The sequence below is a fragment of the Pangasianodon hypophthalmus genome, chromosome 4 (genome assembly GCF_027358585.1).
Source record: "Pangasianodon hypophthalmus isolate fPanHyp1 chromosome 4, fPanHyp1.pri, whole genome shotgun sequence".
Classification (NCBI taxonomy): Eukaryota; Metazoa; Chordata; class Actinopteri; order Siluriformes; family Pangasiidae; genus Pangasianodon; species Pangasianodon hypophthalmus.
The window spans coordinates 13711484-13731498 of NC_069713.1; the positions used below are offsets into that span (position 1 = coordinate 13711484).

Genomic DNA, 20015 nt, shown 5'->3' on the forward strand with positions numbered 1-20015 from the left:
TTCTTCTCTGTCTGTCTCTCTGTCTGTTCTGTCTACAGGTACAGTTACTAGTAGATGAGTATAAGGCTGCACACTTGGCCATCTCGCACCGCTGTTGTGAGATGAGTGAGCTGTTGCTGGTGCGTGTGGATGGGAAGACGGTGTACAAAGATCTGGAGTTTGAGGAGGCCCAACAGGAACATCAGCAGAGCCAGCTGCGCCGACTTAAAACTGCACACCAAGATATCATCGACATCATGAGCAGAATCTATGAGACCTTTCGCAGCGATGGGCCAAAGGTGCGTGTGGGTTTGTGATTTCAGTCAGGCAATTTTTTTCTGCGTGTTGTATTCGTACGTGGGTGACTTTGCAAATTTATGTATTTGCAGGTGGGTATTAGTGCATACTAAGAACAGGTGCTTGACTCCTCCAGCTTGTACGTGTGTGTACGTGTGCATGCGTCAGCCAGCAGATGGTAAGATGTAAGTATGTGTGTGGTGTATATGTGTATGTTTTCAGGTGCAGCAACACTGGGTGACATACACTGAGAAGACGGATCGTATGGTAGAGGAGGCTTTGCGTCTGAACGTTAAGTGCTCCTTACAGGCACTTTCTAAAGCAATCAATGGAGACAGCAAGACTTCCCCTAACCCTCTATTCAGAGTACAGGTGGTTTTGAGACAAGACACACCTGGGTCTACTGCTCAGGTACAAAAAAACTCACATATACACCTATGTATACACCTATTTACTTAATGGATTTTGTTTTATTTTACTTAATAGTAGTTGCTTATATTAATATAGTGTCATGTGTAACATGGTCATCTTTGTGCACAGAATTCATTCTGTGCCCTGGAATACATTACAAAATTTATTCCATGAAGTCTAATTTGTTAAAATTCATGTCACAAAATTAATTTTATGTTAAGAAAATTTAATGCCATTCACAAAGTTCAATCTGTGTCAAAAGATTACTTTTTAGCCACAAAATTCTTTTAATATAATTTATTTATTCTGTGTCACAAAATTTGTTTGTGAGTCATAAAATTTATGTTGGTCTCAACAGTCATAAAGTGAAAAATATCAAAGTGAAGCATATGTGTAATCATGTCACAAAAGAAAATAACATTCAGTAACAAATAGTAATTAATAAGTATAAACCAGTGTAGGTCTACATTTGTATATTGTAGTATTCAGAAATTTAAATGTAACAAATGTTTAAAATTATTTTAAAGTTATTTGTTTATGCAAAAACAACATATGTCAACAAAATGCTTTTTCCACTCCTCATTTTATATTTATGTGTTAAACGTATGGACTTCAAAATACCATTCATTTTGTTACGGTTGAATTACATTTATAAACTGAGCAAATATACGTGCAGGATCGCTTCATGAAGGGTAAAAATAAAAATCATACGTATATGGAGACAAACCATTTCTCATTAAATCTTGAAACAATGCTCTTATTATGATGCTGTAACCTGCAGCCACAGATACGTGGGATATACCAGCTGACTCATTCATTTACTCACACACAAATACACACCCACATTTTTTTTAGCATATCAGTGCGTCCACGATTGCAAGCTGATGTAAACACTTACTCATTTTACATGCCGTATTTCTCAGCTACACTAACATGCATAGATAATGTTATTATTTTAAACAGTGCCTGGGGGCATCATGTAAAGCCCTGAGGAAAAAAAAAAAAAAACTGCTTTAAAAAAAGTGATAGCAGATTGTTTGATTGTCTCACACATGCAGATGTGCTGGTCGTATATTACATACAGGGTATACACAAAGTCATGTATCATCAAGCAGATAAACAGATCATACTGGCCCTGATAAATCACAATGAAAAACAAGCCTGCTGCTCTTCCATGCAGCATTGCCAATATCACCACTAACTACAATGTACAACCGCATGAGTGCTAATGTCAAACTCTATGTATCTCTCTATTAGTATTAGATTAGTATATGTAGTCAGACGTATGTGTAAAATATTGTGGAAATAATCCTTAGTCAGCGAAAGTAGGAAAAGCAGAGTGTGCAAGACAGTGGAAGTTGAACTTGGACTGTGCTTTACTGAATTTATTCTAGGGTCACTAAGTTGTTTTAGGTAGAGTTGACATGGGAGTGCCTGAGGCAAATTGCTCACGGAGCCTGAGGGAAGTAATAATCATGCAGGACGAGGCCACTGGCTCACTTAAGATGGTGCTTTAAGTGTGTGTGTGTATGTATGTGTGTGTGTGTGTATGTACGTATCACCTCCAGGTGGACTTTTCCCCAACTCTGCATAAACTGGCTCAGATAGTAAACAATATCAGCTCTCAGCTCTTCAACACTGTCTCAGGCTTCAAGCGGCTGCCTGACCTCTTCACACGCGTGAGCTCCCAGAGAAAACCTATCCACAGCATAATTGGTACATCTTCTGTGTTTCTTTACATTTCATACATCATATTCAGTCATTAATTCCTTTCTTTTTCAGTGCTTGCAATGACCCTCCTGTTCTTCATCCGTCCCCTCCTCTTAAACCTCAGCTTCTGGCTTGAACATCTAGATGGACTAGTTGTGCATTCCTTCATTTCCTTTATCCTCTGTTTCTCAGTCCCCCTTTCACCTCCATTAGTCCTCTGTTTCTTGGCTTCTACCTCACTTTTATGTCTTTCTTCTTCTTAATTGTGTGCACTAAACTTTACCACGCGGTCTGCATTAAGGCTCTTATTAGGATGGACTCTGTATCTAATTGCTATCATGTAGAGCACAGGGTAAAGAGATCTTTTTAACCTTGCATGATGTTATGTAAGGGTGTTTTCACACTTGCACACTTGCATTTGCACTGTACTGAGTTGAGTATGTGTATGTGTGAGCTAGTCTATTTCCAGCATGCAGACTCTAGTATTTGGGCCCAGTGTAAAAACACCCTAAACGTTAAGTGTGATGAATGGGAATGCAAAATCACATTTGCTGTGATCTTTTTATTCATTTGAAGCATGGGGTGATCAGTGGATTATTTTCTCTTTCTGTCTCTACAGAGCAGGATGAAGAGATCTGTAAGATTCAATCTGCAATAGCTGCAGGTATGACGGCTAATGCTACTCACCTGCAGGCCTACCTGAAGACCTGGGACAAGCATCGCGAGATCTGGGAGATCAAGAAAGACCCTTTCATTCGTCGATACGAGCGTCTTAACCCTCCTGTGCCAACTTTCGATGCCGACATCGCTAGGTGTCTCTCTCATTCTTTCATGCTCGCTCACCTTTTTGATCGCTGCTGGCTTGTTATTACCGTGTTATTAGCATAAATGAAGATTTTGCAGATTCTAAAACGTTCTGTTTAAGGTCCTCTTTTATTCTCCAGCCCCTTGGACATGTAATTCACAAACATTATGCTGGTTTCACTTCTACACTGACAGTACACAATTATATTTCCTAGTTTGCCAGATTCAGCAGCATTGCTATGCAAAATGTAAGACTGTGTCAAAGACATAAAAGCTTGGATAAATAGAAACCGTCTTCTTCTAAATAATGAAATAATAACATAACACAAATCCTGATGTTTTTTTTTTTATTTTGCAAGAGCTTAGTATAACCCTAGATGCGAGGTTATTATATGATAACTAACACCTCTGAAAATAAGAAAAATGAGAAATACAGCATGCTAGCGCTACCTGACACTGAGAAACTAGTGCATGCTTTCATTAATTCTAGATAGGACTATTGTAACATGTTGCTGTCTGTTCAGAATGCAGCAGCTTGTGTCCTTATCAGGAAAAGCAGTTCATAGCACATTACCCCAGTCTTATTCAAGCTATAGTGGCTGCCTGTAAAGTTCTGCTCATGATGTTTAAAGCTCTGAATAGTCTTCTATTAGTCATAGCACATTCTCTTTTTTTGTTTTTTTTTGTTCATTATGAAGGAAACTCCCCTTGGGTTTAAATTGGCATGCTTATATCTTTATATTTTGGGTAATAGGACCAGCTGAGAGGGAGTGGGCAGGTGCATGATTTCAAAAAGGGTCCTGCACACAGCTCTACTACAAAGAGGTGTTTGTTTATAATCGTCAACCTGTAATCAAAGTTTTCATTACTCAGGACCTATTTGCCCTATTGATAAGTGTGTTACAAGGACTTTAGTGTATGTCACCAGTACTGCCCTATAGATTTTTTAACTTCACACTCTTGTATGTAGATCATTGCCACGTCACCACTGTGTGTTTGTGTGTGTGTTCTCTCAGTTTGTAGGCACATGAGTGAGCTCAGCACATCAATAATGTGTGTGCATGTTTATGTGTTGTGAAGCACAAGCTTAATGAGCATGCTCAGGCATTAATTACCTTCTGCAATCAGGTCTATGTCGTCTTCGCTGATCTAGTTCTTTGCCCTTTAAAAGTAATCAATGTTATGAAAAATTGTGCTCAGGGCTCCTTCACACTGATGTTTGTCCTCTTGTTTACAGAGTCAAACACCATATAAATATTATTTTTTTAGGGATATGATGATATATTGGCCAACAATCAGTACAGCAGAAACCAGCCCATAGGCAATGCTAATTGTTCCATGTCGAGAAATTTCTGACAGTTTGGCTACTATATATGTGTTCCTAATTTGATAATAATCAATTTCTAACAATTATTTATTGGAGTCACACAGTTTTCTGTGACTTATTTTTCAAATGGTGTTCTCTGTGGCATATAGTGCACATAGGTACTACTACAGCATTATGTTATGCCCTTTATAATGAGCATATATACTGAATAGAACTTCATTTGGGATTAGACTACATTGAAGGGGTGTAAGTAAAAATATATTTCTGTTTGAAGATGAGATAAAGATGGTGTAGGATAAGAAATGTAGAATCAAAATACTACTGTGGATAAATAAATAACAGAAACATTAAAGTTCATGATGAAATTAGGATATTCCCTCTTCACAATGTTCATTTCCCATACTTTATTCGATAAATAGTTAGATCACGGTTTCTTCTTTATAGAGCCGTATGAAATTATAGGTTTTTTTGACATTTAGATATTAAGTTTTAAAAGTAATCACCGTTGAATGCGGTGTTAAGCATGAGTCAATGGCACATTATCTTTAACAAAGGGCACAGGCTTGTTTAATTCACAATCTGTCAAAATGCCTCTTTGTGCTTATCTTTTCAACACAAATATGCTTATTTATCTGAGGACCTTACCTGTTTTGTTTTAGCAGGGACAGGTAGTAGTGAGAGGCTTAAAAGAATAACACAAAGCAGACAGTGCTGTTAATGAAAACATTGCATGCCGGATGCAACTCGTGTAACAGTCTGGGTTTGTGTTATTCTGCTTACACCACAGCGATTTGCCAGTGATTACAATGTTTAATTTATTAACGTACGAAACGTCACATATTTTAATGGTTTATAGTTAGATGTAATGCTGTAGAACGTCTGAGAAACAAATTAGTTCCTGTTCTCACTTATGTTATAACTGTGATAAACAGTCGTTCCCTCACCAGCCTCTATCTTCTCTCTCTCTCTCTCTCTCTCTCTCTCTCTCTCTCAAAAAACGCAGACTGCCATTTTACTGAGAAACCGGAAAGCATAAACTCGTCTGTCCTGAAGACTTTCCTGTGCTGATAAACTTCGCATTGCACCATGACATTACAAAATGCTTACAACCTCCATAAATGTTAAATAAATGTCTCCTTACAAAAAATTCACCACATCAACAATTATACATTTTACTTTGTTTTTTACTTCGCACGTTTTTTTAAATCCATTTATTAGTAGTCTTATGTACTCTGCTGTACAAGCTCCTATGTAAGAGCTGATACTATAGGAACAATAACATTAGAACCAGCGCATTAATATTAACATATCGTTCATTTTAAAGCTGGAACTACTGTCTGAGTTGTGCCGTTATCCAAAAATAATACACATCTTCTGACCAATCAGATTTGAGCATTCAGCTGCACTGTGGAATAATAAATATTAATAGACAGAAAACAGTCCTGCACGGGAGATTCTAACTGGTTTAAGGCTGTTTTTTCTTCTTCTTCATTTTGCTTTCATAGAGCCATAATCTTTATTTTTTTTCTTCATTTCTGTGCTTGCTGGCCATGACTGAGGAAATATATTGTGCAAAATGTCTTTATTAGATTGTCAGATTATTATAAACATGCGCTATTACTATATACTGTATGTTTATGTAAGCTAATAAACTTTATTTACCTTGCCTTTATTAACCTTTTTTAACTTTATTAAGTTTGGTGTAAAAGGCGTGTTAATTAAAGTGGTGTCAGTTACAGTTACCACAAATTTAAACACAACACACAACTTTCATATTGGGGTGTTTTTTTTATGCTGCTGTCAATCATTAACACCTCTGAACGTCTTCACACTTACAAGTCTCTCTCACTTTATGTAGTCTCTCACTCTGTCTTTGCTTTGTGCAGGTACACAGAGGTGGCGAATAACGTGCAGAAGGAGGAAACAGTGCTGAGTGTGCAGTTTGTGTTGCTGGACTGCTCCCCACTGAAGTTCTCTCTAGTGCAGCACTGTAATGACTGGCAGAACAAATTTACCCAGCTACTCAGCCTCATGGCTAGCACCAGACTCAAAGAGCTGCACTGCTACATGCATGACAATGCACAAAGGTGTGTGTTTTTAGGGCTGTATTTTATTGTGTTCTTTTCATCGATATCAGACATTCTACATTAGTTTTCTGTGGGTATGATATAAATCATGGCATTGATATGATCCAAAAACAGTAAAAGTAATTTTGGACATATTAATGCAGGATAATTATTAAGAAACATCACAGCATTACCAGTTTCGTTTAATATATTGCAAGGCATAAAAATGGCAATTCCTGCCATTTTTAGGACATTGTGATAAACTTAAAGATATTTAAAATTACTAGATGATAATTTAAAGCACATCTTCTTAAACAGGGAGGAGAAAACCCTGAAAGGTGTTGTTTTCCAAATATTAGGATAGTGTATATTTCTCTAAAAATACAAATACAAATCATTAATCAAGTACAATAATAACTGATTACATAATCAATAGCTATATAAATCAAAATAGACATAATGCTATCACAAAGTGTGTGTGTGTGTGTGTGTGTGTGTGTGTGTGTGTGTGTGTGTGTGTGGCCAGGCTCGCTCAGATTCCTCAGACTCTGGATGAGCTGGTGGAGAGCCTGAAGCTGCTGGAGACTCTGCAAGGGGATGTAAGTAAGACAGAGAGCCAGATTCCTCCCATCCAAGAACAGTTTGCCATCCTGGAGAAATATGAGGTCACAGTGGAGCGTGACGTGAGTGTCATATACAGAAATACTGACAATACACATTCATGTATTTGAAGCAAGTCTGTCACTGATGCTGACATTAGAATTCACTCTTGATTTTCCTGCCCTTCCATTTCATTTCCTCTATTTTTAACCTCATCCTCTCCGTTCTGTATATTTTTATGTTTTTTCCTCATCATTGCTCATTCAATCTCTCTCACTCTCTCTTTCTCTCTCTCTCTCTGCAGATTCAAGAGATGTTGGAGGCTCTAAATGGTGAGTGGGTGTGGTTCCAGCAGGTGTTGATTGACAGCAATGTCACGTTAAAAAAACACAAGGAAAGGTTCAAGAGCGGTCTCGTCTTTTCTGCTGACGAGTTCAAGAAGAAGACACAGTCTATCATTCAGGACTTCAACATCACAGGTACTGTAATACACACACACCACAATTTACGTAAGGAAAAATGTGATGGGGCATGCTGATATAGAAAAATAATCAACAACAGGCTGATGTGATGCAGTTTAAAGCCCATCCCGAAGTGTTTTATTCTTCTTATATCACAGCTGTTTGCCAACACTAACAGTTATTATTTACATAACGACATGCCATATGTTTTATCTGTTCATTGTTACACTTAATGTTGTGTCCACAAAACAAGCTTGTGCCTGTTGTCACTTGTTATTGTTGTAGCAGCACCAGTCTTTCCAAAAATTATAAATAAAGGTCTTCTCACAGAAAACGTAATGATACGAACAATTACGCACGTTTTGTAATTTGTTATTGTGGAACGTTCACCACACAGCTGGCACTATAGTCAGAGCTGCTGTTATAAAAACTAAATAAACACCTTCTGACCAATCAGATTCGAGAATTCAACAGCGCTGTGGTATAAAAACGTATTTCAATACCTGTGATTTTATTGAGATTTTTAATTAACCTCTACAAAAAAACAACAATTTAAGAATGAAAAGATGTGTACTTTGGCATAATTGATTGCATTATCAATATTGTATTGTCATCTTGCCGATCATTATTAGACATTTACAGGCTTAAGCAGTGACAGAGGCCTCTAATCTTCATATCCAGCACTTTAAAAATGACCATTGTGTGGCCAGATGAGAGACGAGCATGTTGTTGAGGTTATGTGTACTGTGCTGAGAGAGGCACGTAGAGCAGGTTGGTGGTCAGCGCTGACTGAAGCCCCCCACTGAGTGCCCCATATCTCTGCAGGCCTGCACAGCTCTAGGTCACCTCTCTACATGAGCCTCATGCAGGACGCCTTGCTATAACAGCACTCATGATGGGGGGCTGAACAGTATGAGCAGTGCGCGCTACAGCCATTCACCCTCCCGCAAAGCAAAAAGAGTTCTCCAGAGCCAATTAAGCATGGTGTAATTCTTCACACTCACCCCCCCACACACACTTTTTCTCTTTCTCCTACATTTCGTTTTGTGATTCTCATTTGGTTTCTCTTTTCCTCTCTCTCTTTCTCTCTCTCTCTCTGAATGCTGTTTTCCTCCCTCATCACACATTCTGAGTGCATTTTTTCCCCACCTCCTTTATTCCTCCTCTGTCTCCTATTGTTTATCTCCTATTTATTCTCCACATCCATTAAAATGAGATTGAAAAGTTCCCTTTTTTCCCACTCATGTTCACTGCCACTTTTCCTTAGGACTAACAACAAAGTCATACTGTGACAAAGAGTATCAAAGAGGACAAAGCTCTTGTCCTACTTTTCTTCCTGCTTTTCTTATTATCCTTTTCGTTTATTTCTCTCCTTTACCCTTCACATTCCAGCCTCCTCCTCTCCTGATTCTCTTTTTTCTTGTTTGTTCATGATTGTAGATAGCTGTGTGAAGTCTGCTGCTTTTTACTAGTGTTACCATATTCTCCATACTTTTACTTTGTTTTTGTATTAAACTTGTTTTGTGCCTCTTATCTCTCATGAAGTTTGAGTTTCAGAAACAAGCATGATTAGTAGAAACTGACAACATAGCTTAAGAAAACTCATTCGACATTCAACCACATTATTTCCCACAACTCCTTTCTTTTCCATACACGAATGGCAGCTGCAACTTGTTGAGGATGGCGGGATTGTTTGGATTGTTCTGGAAAACAATGGTTGACTCCAGCAGGTTAATGAGGCCAGGAAGCAGCTTTGTGCCCAGTGAAATTAGTATTCCAGACAGAACCACTGTTTCAAAAAAATATCAGTCACTCAGGCTAGCACTCACTGCACAATCCTGTCAAGGTGCCCCCCCCCCCCCCCCCCCCCCCCCAAAAAAACCCCAATCTCATCTAGATTTATTTAAAGATTAACTTGTATCATTTCCTGCTTAGCTGCCAAAGATGGTGAACATATTCTGAAGCTTTCCAGCGCATGATGTAACATGGAATGCATTTGACTATTTTGGCCATACTTAGATGTGGCATAAACATGGCATGAACAGCAGTACTAGGAATGTTGAACCCAGGACTACTTGCCAAAAATAAAGAAAGACTGTATTTTTGTATGTGTGTGTGTGTGTGTGTGTGTGTGTGTGGTTGCATAAACAGTGAATTTATGTGTTCATTTCAGTCCTGTGAAGAGTGAAGTTAGGAAGTGATGAGTGATGTTAGAAGATCAGATATATGTCATATATTTTTCCTTTTCATACACAAATTCAAAACACACACACACACACACACTATGCTTGTGAGGATCTTCCATTGACATAATTATTAATACACCTAATTAATGCTATGCTTACACTACACAGGAAATATTTTGGCTCCTTAAATAAAATCTGCATTTTTTATTTTTTAAAAAAGCAGTTTCCCTCATGAGGACCATGCAGATGTCTCCGCAAGCTCAAAACTTTCATGTTTTCCTATCCTTGTGAGGACATTTGTTCCCCACCAAGATATAAAAACATGCCAACACACAGACACACACACACACACACACACACACACACACACACCTCACAGGTACTCATTTTATCTTTTTACAATGGTCTTTGTGTTATACCTTGTTTCGGAAACTGGGAAAATGTGTTCGTGTCACCCTATAGTGGTTTCATCATAGCCTTTAGCATCTTTATACATCAAAAAGTTAGCTCTTTTTTGTTAATTAATACTTTGTGTTTGTGTGTGTGTGGGGGGTATAGGTCCATTTGGCAGTAATGTCAGCTCAGGAGAAGCCCTTGAGTATATCTCATTGCTTAAAGCCCAGCTGGAGTCTCTGAAGGAAGAAGAAGGCAAAATATGTCACGGCCTTGGTGTCTTCATGATTGATCAACCTGCTTCCAAAGACATACAGATCCTGGAGAAGGTGTGCATTAATTACTATTACTACCTTACTCAAGCACTCATTAAAGTATAATACACACTTGAACCTTCCACTTTACACTGCTGAAAGAAAGTACTAGTCTCCTGCAAAAAATGAGACTATGCAAAATTCTTAGCCACATGTAGAGAAATGCTGTAAAGCAAATATGTCTTCAAAAATAATGAAACGAAATGTTTTCTACTATTAAAAAAACCTTCTATAAAGAGCAGTTAACAGCACTAAAGTCAGTATTTGCCGTGACAGCCCTTTGTCTTTAAAATGCATCAGTAGTCTCGGGTACACGTTGTGCAGTTTTATAAGGAAATTGGCTGGTAAGTTTTTCTAAGCATCTTGGAGAATCTGCAGCCGTTCTTCTGGAGACTTTGATTGTCGCACTTGCTTCTGTTTTTGCAGGTAATCTCTGGAAGCTATATTCATTTTATGTCTGAAAAGTGGTCTATTACATACTGTGTTACCTATTTTACTGACAAACAAACATTTCTCTGAAACAATTCAGTTTTGTTTGGAAAAGTTATGTTTGGAAACGCAAAATGTTTTTAACTGACCGAATAATGCAGAAGACATAAAATAAACATCTAAGACAAAATTGTTGTTGTTCCTCTTTCGTCTGCTCCCATTAGGGGTCTCCACAGCGGATCGTTGATCCACATATTTGATTTGGCACAGTTTTTACACCCGATGCCCTTCCTGTCTCAACCCTCCTCAATTTTGTCTAGGCTTGGGACCGGCACTGAGAGTGCTGGGGTTGCTTCCCTGGCCAGGAATCGAACCCAGGCAACAGCAGTTAGAGCGCTGTGGTCTAACCACTAGTCCTCCAGGGACCTAAACAGCTAAGACAAAATTAATATTTTAAAAAAATGAGGGTGCCTAAGACTTTTACACAGTGCTGTAGTGATTTGTAATGGTTCAAGCACATTACAAAGACAGAAGTAAGTAGGAATTATATAGAAGTAGATAAAAAAAACTACCTGAATGCTTTGGTTTTGGCAATAATATCTATGAAGGTTTATTTGGCATGTTCTATTGTTTTGGTCTTGATATTCATGGTATCTCTGGAACTTTGTGTGTGCATATTTGTGTGTTTTTATTTCTTTGTGTGTGTGTATGTGTGTGTTCGTGTGTGTAGGATCTAGGTGACCTGCAGCAGGTGTGGGACATCGCTCAGCAATGGGAAACTCTTTGGAATGAATGGAAGTCTGAACAGTTTGCCACTCTACAGACAGAAAACATGGAAATCACAGCTCAAACCATGTTTAAGAAACTCCACAAGCTTAGCAGAGACCTTAAGGCGGGTATCCATTCATCTACGACATAACTCTGATTTCACAAAATTCAACATTCACAAACATTCAACTCTACATTCAATTCAGTTCCACTGAGACTTACTATAGGGGACATACATTTAGGTAGGGTACATATATCTTCCTTATATATGCAACTACCACACACACATACATCACACACATTTCCTTCAGCAATTGGGCCAAAGTGCTTTTAAGCCCTCTCCCGTTATACACACTCCACACTCTGTCTAACTCTTGATATACGTGCTTTTGTTTAGCTAATTATCCTCTAAAGCTAATTTAGTTTCACTTCTCAGTAACTTCGATGTCATTAGACTGTCATTAGCTTTAAGCAGATTAGAAACACCTGCATGATTGAGGCCCCCTGGGTGCACTTTTCAACTGACTGGGGATCAGTGGATCATGGCGCATTGCTCAGCTCTTAATGATTTAGCCTGCAGTGGGATAGTGATGATTAAAGTGTCTGTGAAAAGACTGATGGTGGTGTGTGAGTGGGGTTTTGATGTACTGTTTTATAGTAGAGTTCACTGTTGCTGTGTCATTGTAGGATAAACAATGGGACATAGTGGATTTCTCCAAGAACAGGATCGAGCAATTCAAAAGAACCATTCCACTGATCTTAGACCTGAAAAATCCAGCCATTAGAACGAGGTGAGCCTTACAGATGAAACACCCGGGCACCCACATACCCTACGGCTGTCAGAACAAATTTCACAGTTTAAATATTTTTCAGTTTTTCATATTGTTTAATTATTAGAAGGCAAAAAATTAATTTTCGAATGTTATGGATCTTAATTACTTGAGGTAAGTTTATTGAATCACATGTTTCCTAAAGCTTTTGGATAAATTATCCTTGTTTCAATGTCATTTGTGTATCAAATTTATAATTAAATATATCTTTAAAGGTGCATTAGGTAAGATCAGGTCTCTAATAATTAAGTAGGTGGGTGCAACATTTGAATTTTTTTTAACTCCTTGAGCTGACCCCCTCCCATTCCCACCCATGTTCATGAAGCTCCGCCCCCAGGATCCACAGTTGCCTATAGAGTAGTGTCTAAAAAAATGACTGACAGGAGGCACATCCAAACACAAACAAGTATTCTGGACCAGAGTTCAGTTTTCCAAATGGGTTTTGTCAGCCTCTTAATACACTTGTGCTGAGGCCATGGTCTAAACCTTTATATTTTATTATGTTTTACTTATCTTCCAGGTTATTTGTACAAGTAAGAAATTTTGTACCTTGTACCTTTAAGTGTATTAAACGCAATATGACATGTAAGTTATTCATTTCCAACAGTCATGTTTTAGCTAAAGCTCAACTGACTTTTTGTCAGGCATGTAGTACACTACATGTAGAATGCCATTACGCTATGCCCTATGTAGGGAGCATATATTGTCAGTAGGAAATCATTTAGGCTTTGGTCCCAAAAACAAATAGGAAACATAAATGTTTAATGATTTACTAATTACATGGCCCTGTTCTAATGCTTAATGAAAGATGAATGCATAATGAAACCCTGCTGTTAATGTCTGTTTTGTCTATGTCAATATAAATATAATTTTTGAAGGAATTTAGTCACTCCAATACACAGTAAAGTAACAGCATTATCATCTTGAGTGGCTACCCACCGGCCAATTATCCTCACTAATGTGCCTTCACACTTTCAGTTATATAAGTTCCACTTCAGCCATGTTACCTGCTGTGTGTGCAGGAATCCATTTCTACTCCATCTGTGTAAATAATTGACTCTCAAAACTTCTGATCAGGGGTCAGTTAAAAAGTTAAGGTCTGGCTGGAGTGAGCCACATTGAATCACTTCACCCCATTAGTAGTGGCTCCTACTCCTCTCCATCTGAGCTCAAGTCGCTCTGGCTCCATGCCTGTGAAGACAAAATGAACCATTTTTCCGTGGACACATTTATCCATTTTTTGCATTGGACCCTGTCATACTTCCTGTTGGCTCTCAGATTGGCAGTGGCATTCCCAAAACAACACCCCATCCAGCCCAAACAGGCCTGTTTTGACAGCCCCAACAGAGACAGCCCAGACAGGCACAGATCTCTTCTGATAGCAGGCAGCTAATAACCACTGATGTAACACTCTGCAAGATGCTTCCTAATATTCCCCGCTAGCCTAGTGTGCACACAGGGGAAATGTGTGATTGTTGTGGATCAGAGTAAAAAAAAAAAAAAAAAAAAAAAAGACATGGGAGCCGGGTAGTCTTGGAATCGCTTCTTTAAATGAGATAACAGCCAGATGTGCTGAATGATTGTAATATCTCCTGTGGATGAAGTCTGACTTTTTATGACTTGTCATTTGTAACATATGTCAATCGTGGAACTGTGAGACACTCATGCAGTGTTGTTGATGTCTTTTTAAGTCATCATGGTAGATATTTAGTCTTGTCAAAACATATTTCACTGTTCAATTTTTATAATATCTATACATTTAAGGGAAAGAAATTCACATTTGAATTGCGTCTACTTTTAGCTACCTAAACTGATTGATATTTCTTTTGTTTAACCTAGAAAAACACAAATAATTGTGTCTTAACCTCTTCATTAAACATAAAAACAAGTCTAAACAAAAAACAATGATCCTACACACAAGTAATAATTTCGAAAAGGCTTTATTGGTTTCTTCTCTGGCTCAATCTGAAATGAATCTGAAAATCTACTAGGCATAAGAACCGTAGTGGTTTACACAGGAGCTTAAGTTGATTCTCTGGGTGGCCCATTAAAATTACCCATAGCGTCTAGACCATTTAAACACAAGCACTTGCCTTTAAGTCCAAAAAAATAATGGGAGATAGAGCATGTGGACTGAAGAAGTAGATCATTTTTTTTTCTCTCAAATACAATATGATGTAACAAAAAATTTATGTTAATAAACACAGAGACAATTTAAACAATTTAAAAATAAGCAAATAAAAAGACAGACTAACTCAATGATATATAATGATGAGATATATATATGAGAAGTTGGCAAGCATTCAAATAAACGTCTAGAGACTAGTAGGCTTTTTTGCTTAATTTAATAATATGGCTTCCACTCACAGTATATAAAATAGCACTTGTTCCAGCACATCCTATTTTTCTGCATGCTAAACTAGAAGCACAGTGGCAGAAAGCATGAAGTGGAAATGCTGTATCTACTGTTGAGTGTTATAGCTCAGACTGGACAGGCCATGAAAATATTTATTTTATTTTTATATGGTGCACTGACAGTTACTTGTGCACAGAATTTAATGTGGCCATGAGATAATAAATTCATAAAGTCATGAATTTGTAATGCATGTATGCGATTAGCATGTTTTAAATGTACTATTTTTTGTTGTCAAATTAATAAAATAATGGCAATGTTTTGTTAATTTGGTGTGCTCTTCTGTAAAGAAAACATGCGCGTGGTTTATATGATAAACGGACTGAGCATTCATTTTCAAGTGTAGTTCCTAATTTTATTCATGTGAAATTCTGCCCTTTAAGGAATGGTAAGGAATGTCTCCGATTAAGATGCTGTCTCCTCTGATATCACCCATACAAAAAAAAAAAAAAAAAATTGTGGACTTTCTAGCGACACTACAATTAACTGGTGTGATTTTTATACATTTAAAGTCATATAGCATCCCGCATTTCTTGAGTGTATTTACAGCCCAAATGAACTTCAGGTTGAAATATTGTGGCTACTACAGTGGCACTTGACTTCATATAACACCATGCTTGAGCAAATATCCTGCAAGAAATAAGGTCAGAATCATGTGTAATTAGAGACACACCTTGGTTTTAGGCAAAGTTCACCCTGTGTTCACAATTTAGAAATCTTTACCAAACACTTAAATAGCAATGCATGCAATTTTGGTATTAACATCTAACTGTGTGCAAGCCCAATCCAGTCCAGTAATTTATTACTTACTTTTTAACTTATTGTGCATATGCTTCAGGCACTGGAGTCAGATTAAGCATGAAGTGCAGCGCTCCTTTGACCAGAACAGTTCAGAGTTTACGCTGGAAAAGATTGTGGCACTGGGTCTGGATCAGTATGCTGAGCGCATCTGCGAGATCTCTGGAGCTGCCAGCAAAGAGCTTTCCATAGAACAGGTAAAGGAGTACACCTGACCTAGAGCATTGTTTAACAGAATCTCTTCTGCCTGCGTATATGTTTCCACAGTCTTTTCACACCCCCACTCCTGCTTTTTCCTCTGTTTCTCTCTTGAGGTATGTTCACTTTATTCACACATTTTTTCATCCTTCTAACACTCTGTTTACTCACATAACTCTCTGATGATTAAGTTAAGCTTCCATGCTTTTAGCTCCTGGCCACCGAAGCTTTTTAAATGATCCAGAGAAAGCAAGGTCAGGAGTTTGAAGGCAGAGGTCGCTGAGAAAAATGTCAGAGAGTATCCTGTGGGTGACCTTCAGTCAATAACCTACTTAAAATGGACCTGTGTCTTCACTAGTTCAGTTAGGGGTTGATGTGAAGAGTAGAAGGTTGGAAGAAAGATGAGGGTCTGTCAGTACAGTAGAATATTAGGGTCAGTGTTAAGCTAAGATTTTACAGTTCAGAAACTGATAAGTGATTGCCCAGAAGGCCTATGTGTGATGACTGCTGCGTAGTTACTGGCTGAGAAGGCTCTCCTGGGAATGTAGCTGTAAGTCCTGGGTGGTGGCCATGGGGGAAATGAGCCCTGCACTTAATTTCCTGCACATCAGCCCTCACTGGCCCTGCAGAGGAGAACCAAAAGACTCTTCCTCTGACTGCCTGTCAGCCAGGAGACTGTGGGAGTCTCTCTCTTCCTCTCCTCCACCCTCTCACTCGCTCTCTGACTTGGGATTCCCAGACGTGCTGCTCTGTGCTCGCAGAGGTTACAAAAACACAGTGAGCAGCAATGGGAGGACGGACTTGTTTGAAGAGCCTGGAACCCCCCAAAGCATTCCACAGTTCACTTAGAAGTCATGTTCAATAGAGAGAGAAAATAAGACAGAGAGAGTGAAAAAACGACAACGAGAGAATAAATGGGAAATGACACTAGTGCGTTCCTCCACGTGGCTGGTGTTTTGAGAATGATCTTCTCTCTGATGAAGACAGGACTCTGGTGTTAGTCTGATCAATGGTCTCCTCTCATAAAGTTCTTGAGCCGTTCTTCAGTCTGACGGCTGCCTACTCAGTTCTGACCTCTGCCTGCATTCAGAAAGAAGGTGGGAGGTGCCTTCTTGTGTTAGAAATAATAATATCCCTCTGCTAATTCTTGTCTTTTATGGGTTTTTTTTTCCAGTCACTGGAGGGAATCACCAAGACCTGGGAGGAGATCTCCCTGGACATCACTCCCTACAAAGACAAAGGTCACCATAAACTAAGGTGAGGAAGGGAAGGTTAAAATTCACAGTCTGAGGGTCAAGAGGTCTCAGACACTCAGGTGCTCAATAAGAGGCAGCTAGGAGTGTTAATGAGATGATTAAAGCTCTCTGATCTCCCATTCGCTCCCAGTGAGAGGGACGGTATCTCTCCTTAGGGGCCGGATTTAGGGATGTTCATGCTGTAAACTGCAATTAAGATAAATTTCTCTTCCTCATGTTATCAGCATCTATTTCCTCAGCAGATCAACTAATATGAACTTGTACTGGCTGTAAATGTCATCAGTAACTAATGACATTTTTAATGAAGTTATTCTGAGATACAACTACAAAGTCACAAATGGACAGAAGCCATATTTTAGTTTAAAGTTCTGATTTCTTGTTTGGCTGAAAGTGTAGCAGTCAAAAATTGGGACATTCTAGACTAAATATATATTTTTCATTGCCGTAAAGACATAAAGGCTTAAGTCTAAGTGAATTTATATATGAACCAACATGTATTTTTAATAAGTTTTTACTTAAAACACATAGTATTACTTCAAATTAAATTGTTTCCCTAAGCATGTAGTCTTCATTTACGAAATGCCAGAAGTGTGCAAAGCTTCATCAGGAATACAGTTAAGAATTTAAAATGTGATTTGTTATCTAGTTTTTCTTTCCTTTATGTATGTGTTTATGTCTTCATTATTTTTATGCTTCCACCACTAAGTACATCCATCTGTCCAAGATTTTCATTAGTGCGATATCTCAAGAATGAGTGGTTGAATGTTTGTAGCATTTATACGGAATTATCATTGGAACCAGGAGATTAACTGATTGGAGTTTTCAAAAGAACAGGTTAAAGGTCACAGCAAGGTCAAATGTCTGAAATAGGTTTTCGGTATTTTAAGGGTATTTCAGGCATGCAAATTAGTAACAAGAAGGACTAGACTTGTGGATGGCAGAGGCATCCCTTGTATTTGTTCTAAAATAGTAAAAATAGTTCAAATGAAAAAGCTCTTTTATGAGCAGGTGTGTCTAAACTTTTGACTAGCGGTGTAATTAAAACATGGAAAAATTAAATAGTCCCTGACTGAAATATCAAATGTCACAATCTGTGGTTTCGTGGTGCTTCAGCAGAAATGGCTCCAGATGCTACATGTCTCCAGAGTGACTTTTTTTGACCTACTGCTGCTGCAAAAAAAAATCACAACAAATAAAAATACCACTTACATCGTCCAGACATGCACACACTCTGAGTGAGCATTCCACCTATCCAAATCAATCAAGATTTATGAATGCCTGGCCTTCCGAAGAATACTCTTGCATCCACCCAACAATTGCTTCTCAGTGCCATGGCCCATAGGATTCGATCTGTTGAGTTATTCTCTTTAAAAATCTAACAATCATAAACACAGTTAGGGAACACATTGTGGAGCTACATGTGTACACACCAACAGTCACACACACACACACACACACACACACACACACACACACACACACAAGGCCACAGCCACAGTTTGTCTTGTGTACCCAGTAGTTAAAGCCCTAGCCCTTCAGCAGCTTTCCCACCTCTTAATTGGAGAGTTGTCCTGATTGACTTTGCCTAATTGATGTATTGAATTATTTTTACCACAGCCTAATTGAACCATAACTTTCATGTGTTCCCAGTCGAAGGGTAATTGGCGGTTTTGTGCAGAGAGGAGAGCTGGACGTCCACAGAGGGCCCATTACTGGCTTCATCAGATGCAGCGTTATGGTGCCTTAATGTGAATATATTAGCACCGAAGCAGGCCGGCAGCTTAAAAACACTATTCCTCAATATGATGGAATAGTGCGCTGCAGGGGAGTGCTGCTACATGCAAGAGCACAGTATTTCATGTGGCATTTTGATATTAGTCTGGGTGACATACCTAGCAGCCCCCTAGGTAAAGGAAAAGGAGAGAGAAAGAAAGGAAGAAATGCCAATTGAAAGAGGAAAAGAAAAATAATTGAATAGTTTTAAACAGACCAAACTACATGGATAATATAAAGCAGGTGTTCTCACATTTTTGCAGCCAGTTTGAGCATTTAAAAATTTTGACCCCTTATAATTTCAGAGTAGGTTTATTTTATGAATATAATTCGACTATTGAAATACTAGACACATTAGGCAAATAGTATCAACATATTTATTTATTGGAGCCATTAGAGCTTTTTATTCATTCAGGAACTTTTCAGTCAGAGAGCCCAAACCAGTTACGTTGTGTTAGTATGTAAGGCAAGCAAGGCAAATTTATCTGTATAGCACAATTCATACACCAAGGCAACTCAAAGTGCTTCACAGTGATAAAGTAAAAAGATAAGTAAAATACAATCAGCATAATAAAATAGATTTAAAAAATAGACAGGTTGAAAAAAATAAAGACAAGGGTACAGTACAAACTAAAACAGACAATAAAATACAAGATAAAGTACTTTGTATTGCTAGCCATGAGTGCTCATTTAAAGGCCCCAGAGTACAGAAAGGATATTAACCTTGACTTAAAAATGGCTACATTTGAGAAAGACCTTAGGTCTTCTGGAAGTTGGCTCCAGCTAGGGGTAGCATGATAACCAAATGCAAATGGTCCTGATTCTAGACACCATTAGTAGACCTGTTCCTGTCGATCTAAGAGACTGCTTGGTTTGTATTATTTACACATGTATGAGAATTTGAAATTTCGGGTCTAGCTTATCAGGGTTTTATCTCATTCCTGTCCTTCACAGGACCTCCCCAAAGCATACATTTGATGTACCGATGCAAATATCAACACT

The 20015-nt window shown here is 38.3% G+C and overlaps 1 protein-coding gene across 2 annotated transcripts in view; it reads left to right on the forward strand.

The window, feature by feature from the left end:
• Nucleotides 1-20015, forward strand: part of dnah2 (dynein, axonemal, heavy chain 2) — a 134649-nt gene that overhangs the window by 39972 nt on the left and 74662 nt on the right. For both annotated transcript variants that reach the window (XM_026936299.3, XM_053233435.1), the window contains exons 17-28: nt 39-278; nt 499-687; nt 2256-2403; nt 3017-3209; nt 6415-6615; nt 7121-7277; nt 7499-7673; nt 10400-10563; nt 11708-11869; nt 12433-12536; nt 15827-15983; nt 17159-17241. In XM_026936299.3, the coding sequence (XP_026792100.3) occupies nt 39-278; nt 499-687; nt 2256-2403; nt 3017-3209; nt 6415-6615; nt 7121-7277; nt 7499-7673; nt 10400-10563; nt 11708-11869; nt 12433-12536; nt 15827-15983; nt 17159-17241 (1973 nt within the window). The remainder of the gene's footprint in view (nt 1-38; nt 279-498; nt 688-2255; nt 2404-3016; nt 3210-6414; nt 6616-7120; nt 7278-7498; nt 7674-10399; nt 10564-11707; nt 11870-12432; nt 12537-15826; nt 15984-17158; nt 17242-20015) is intronic.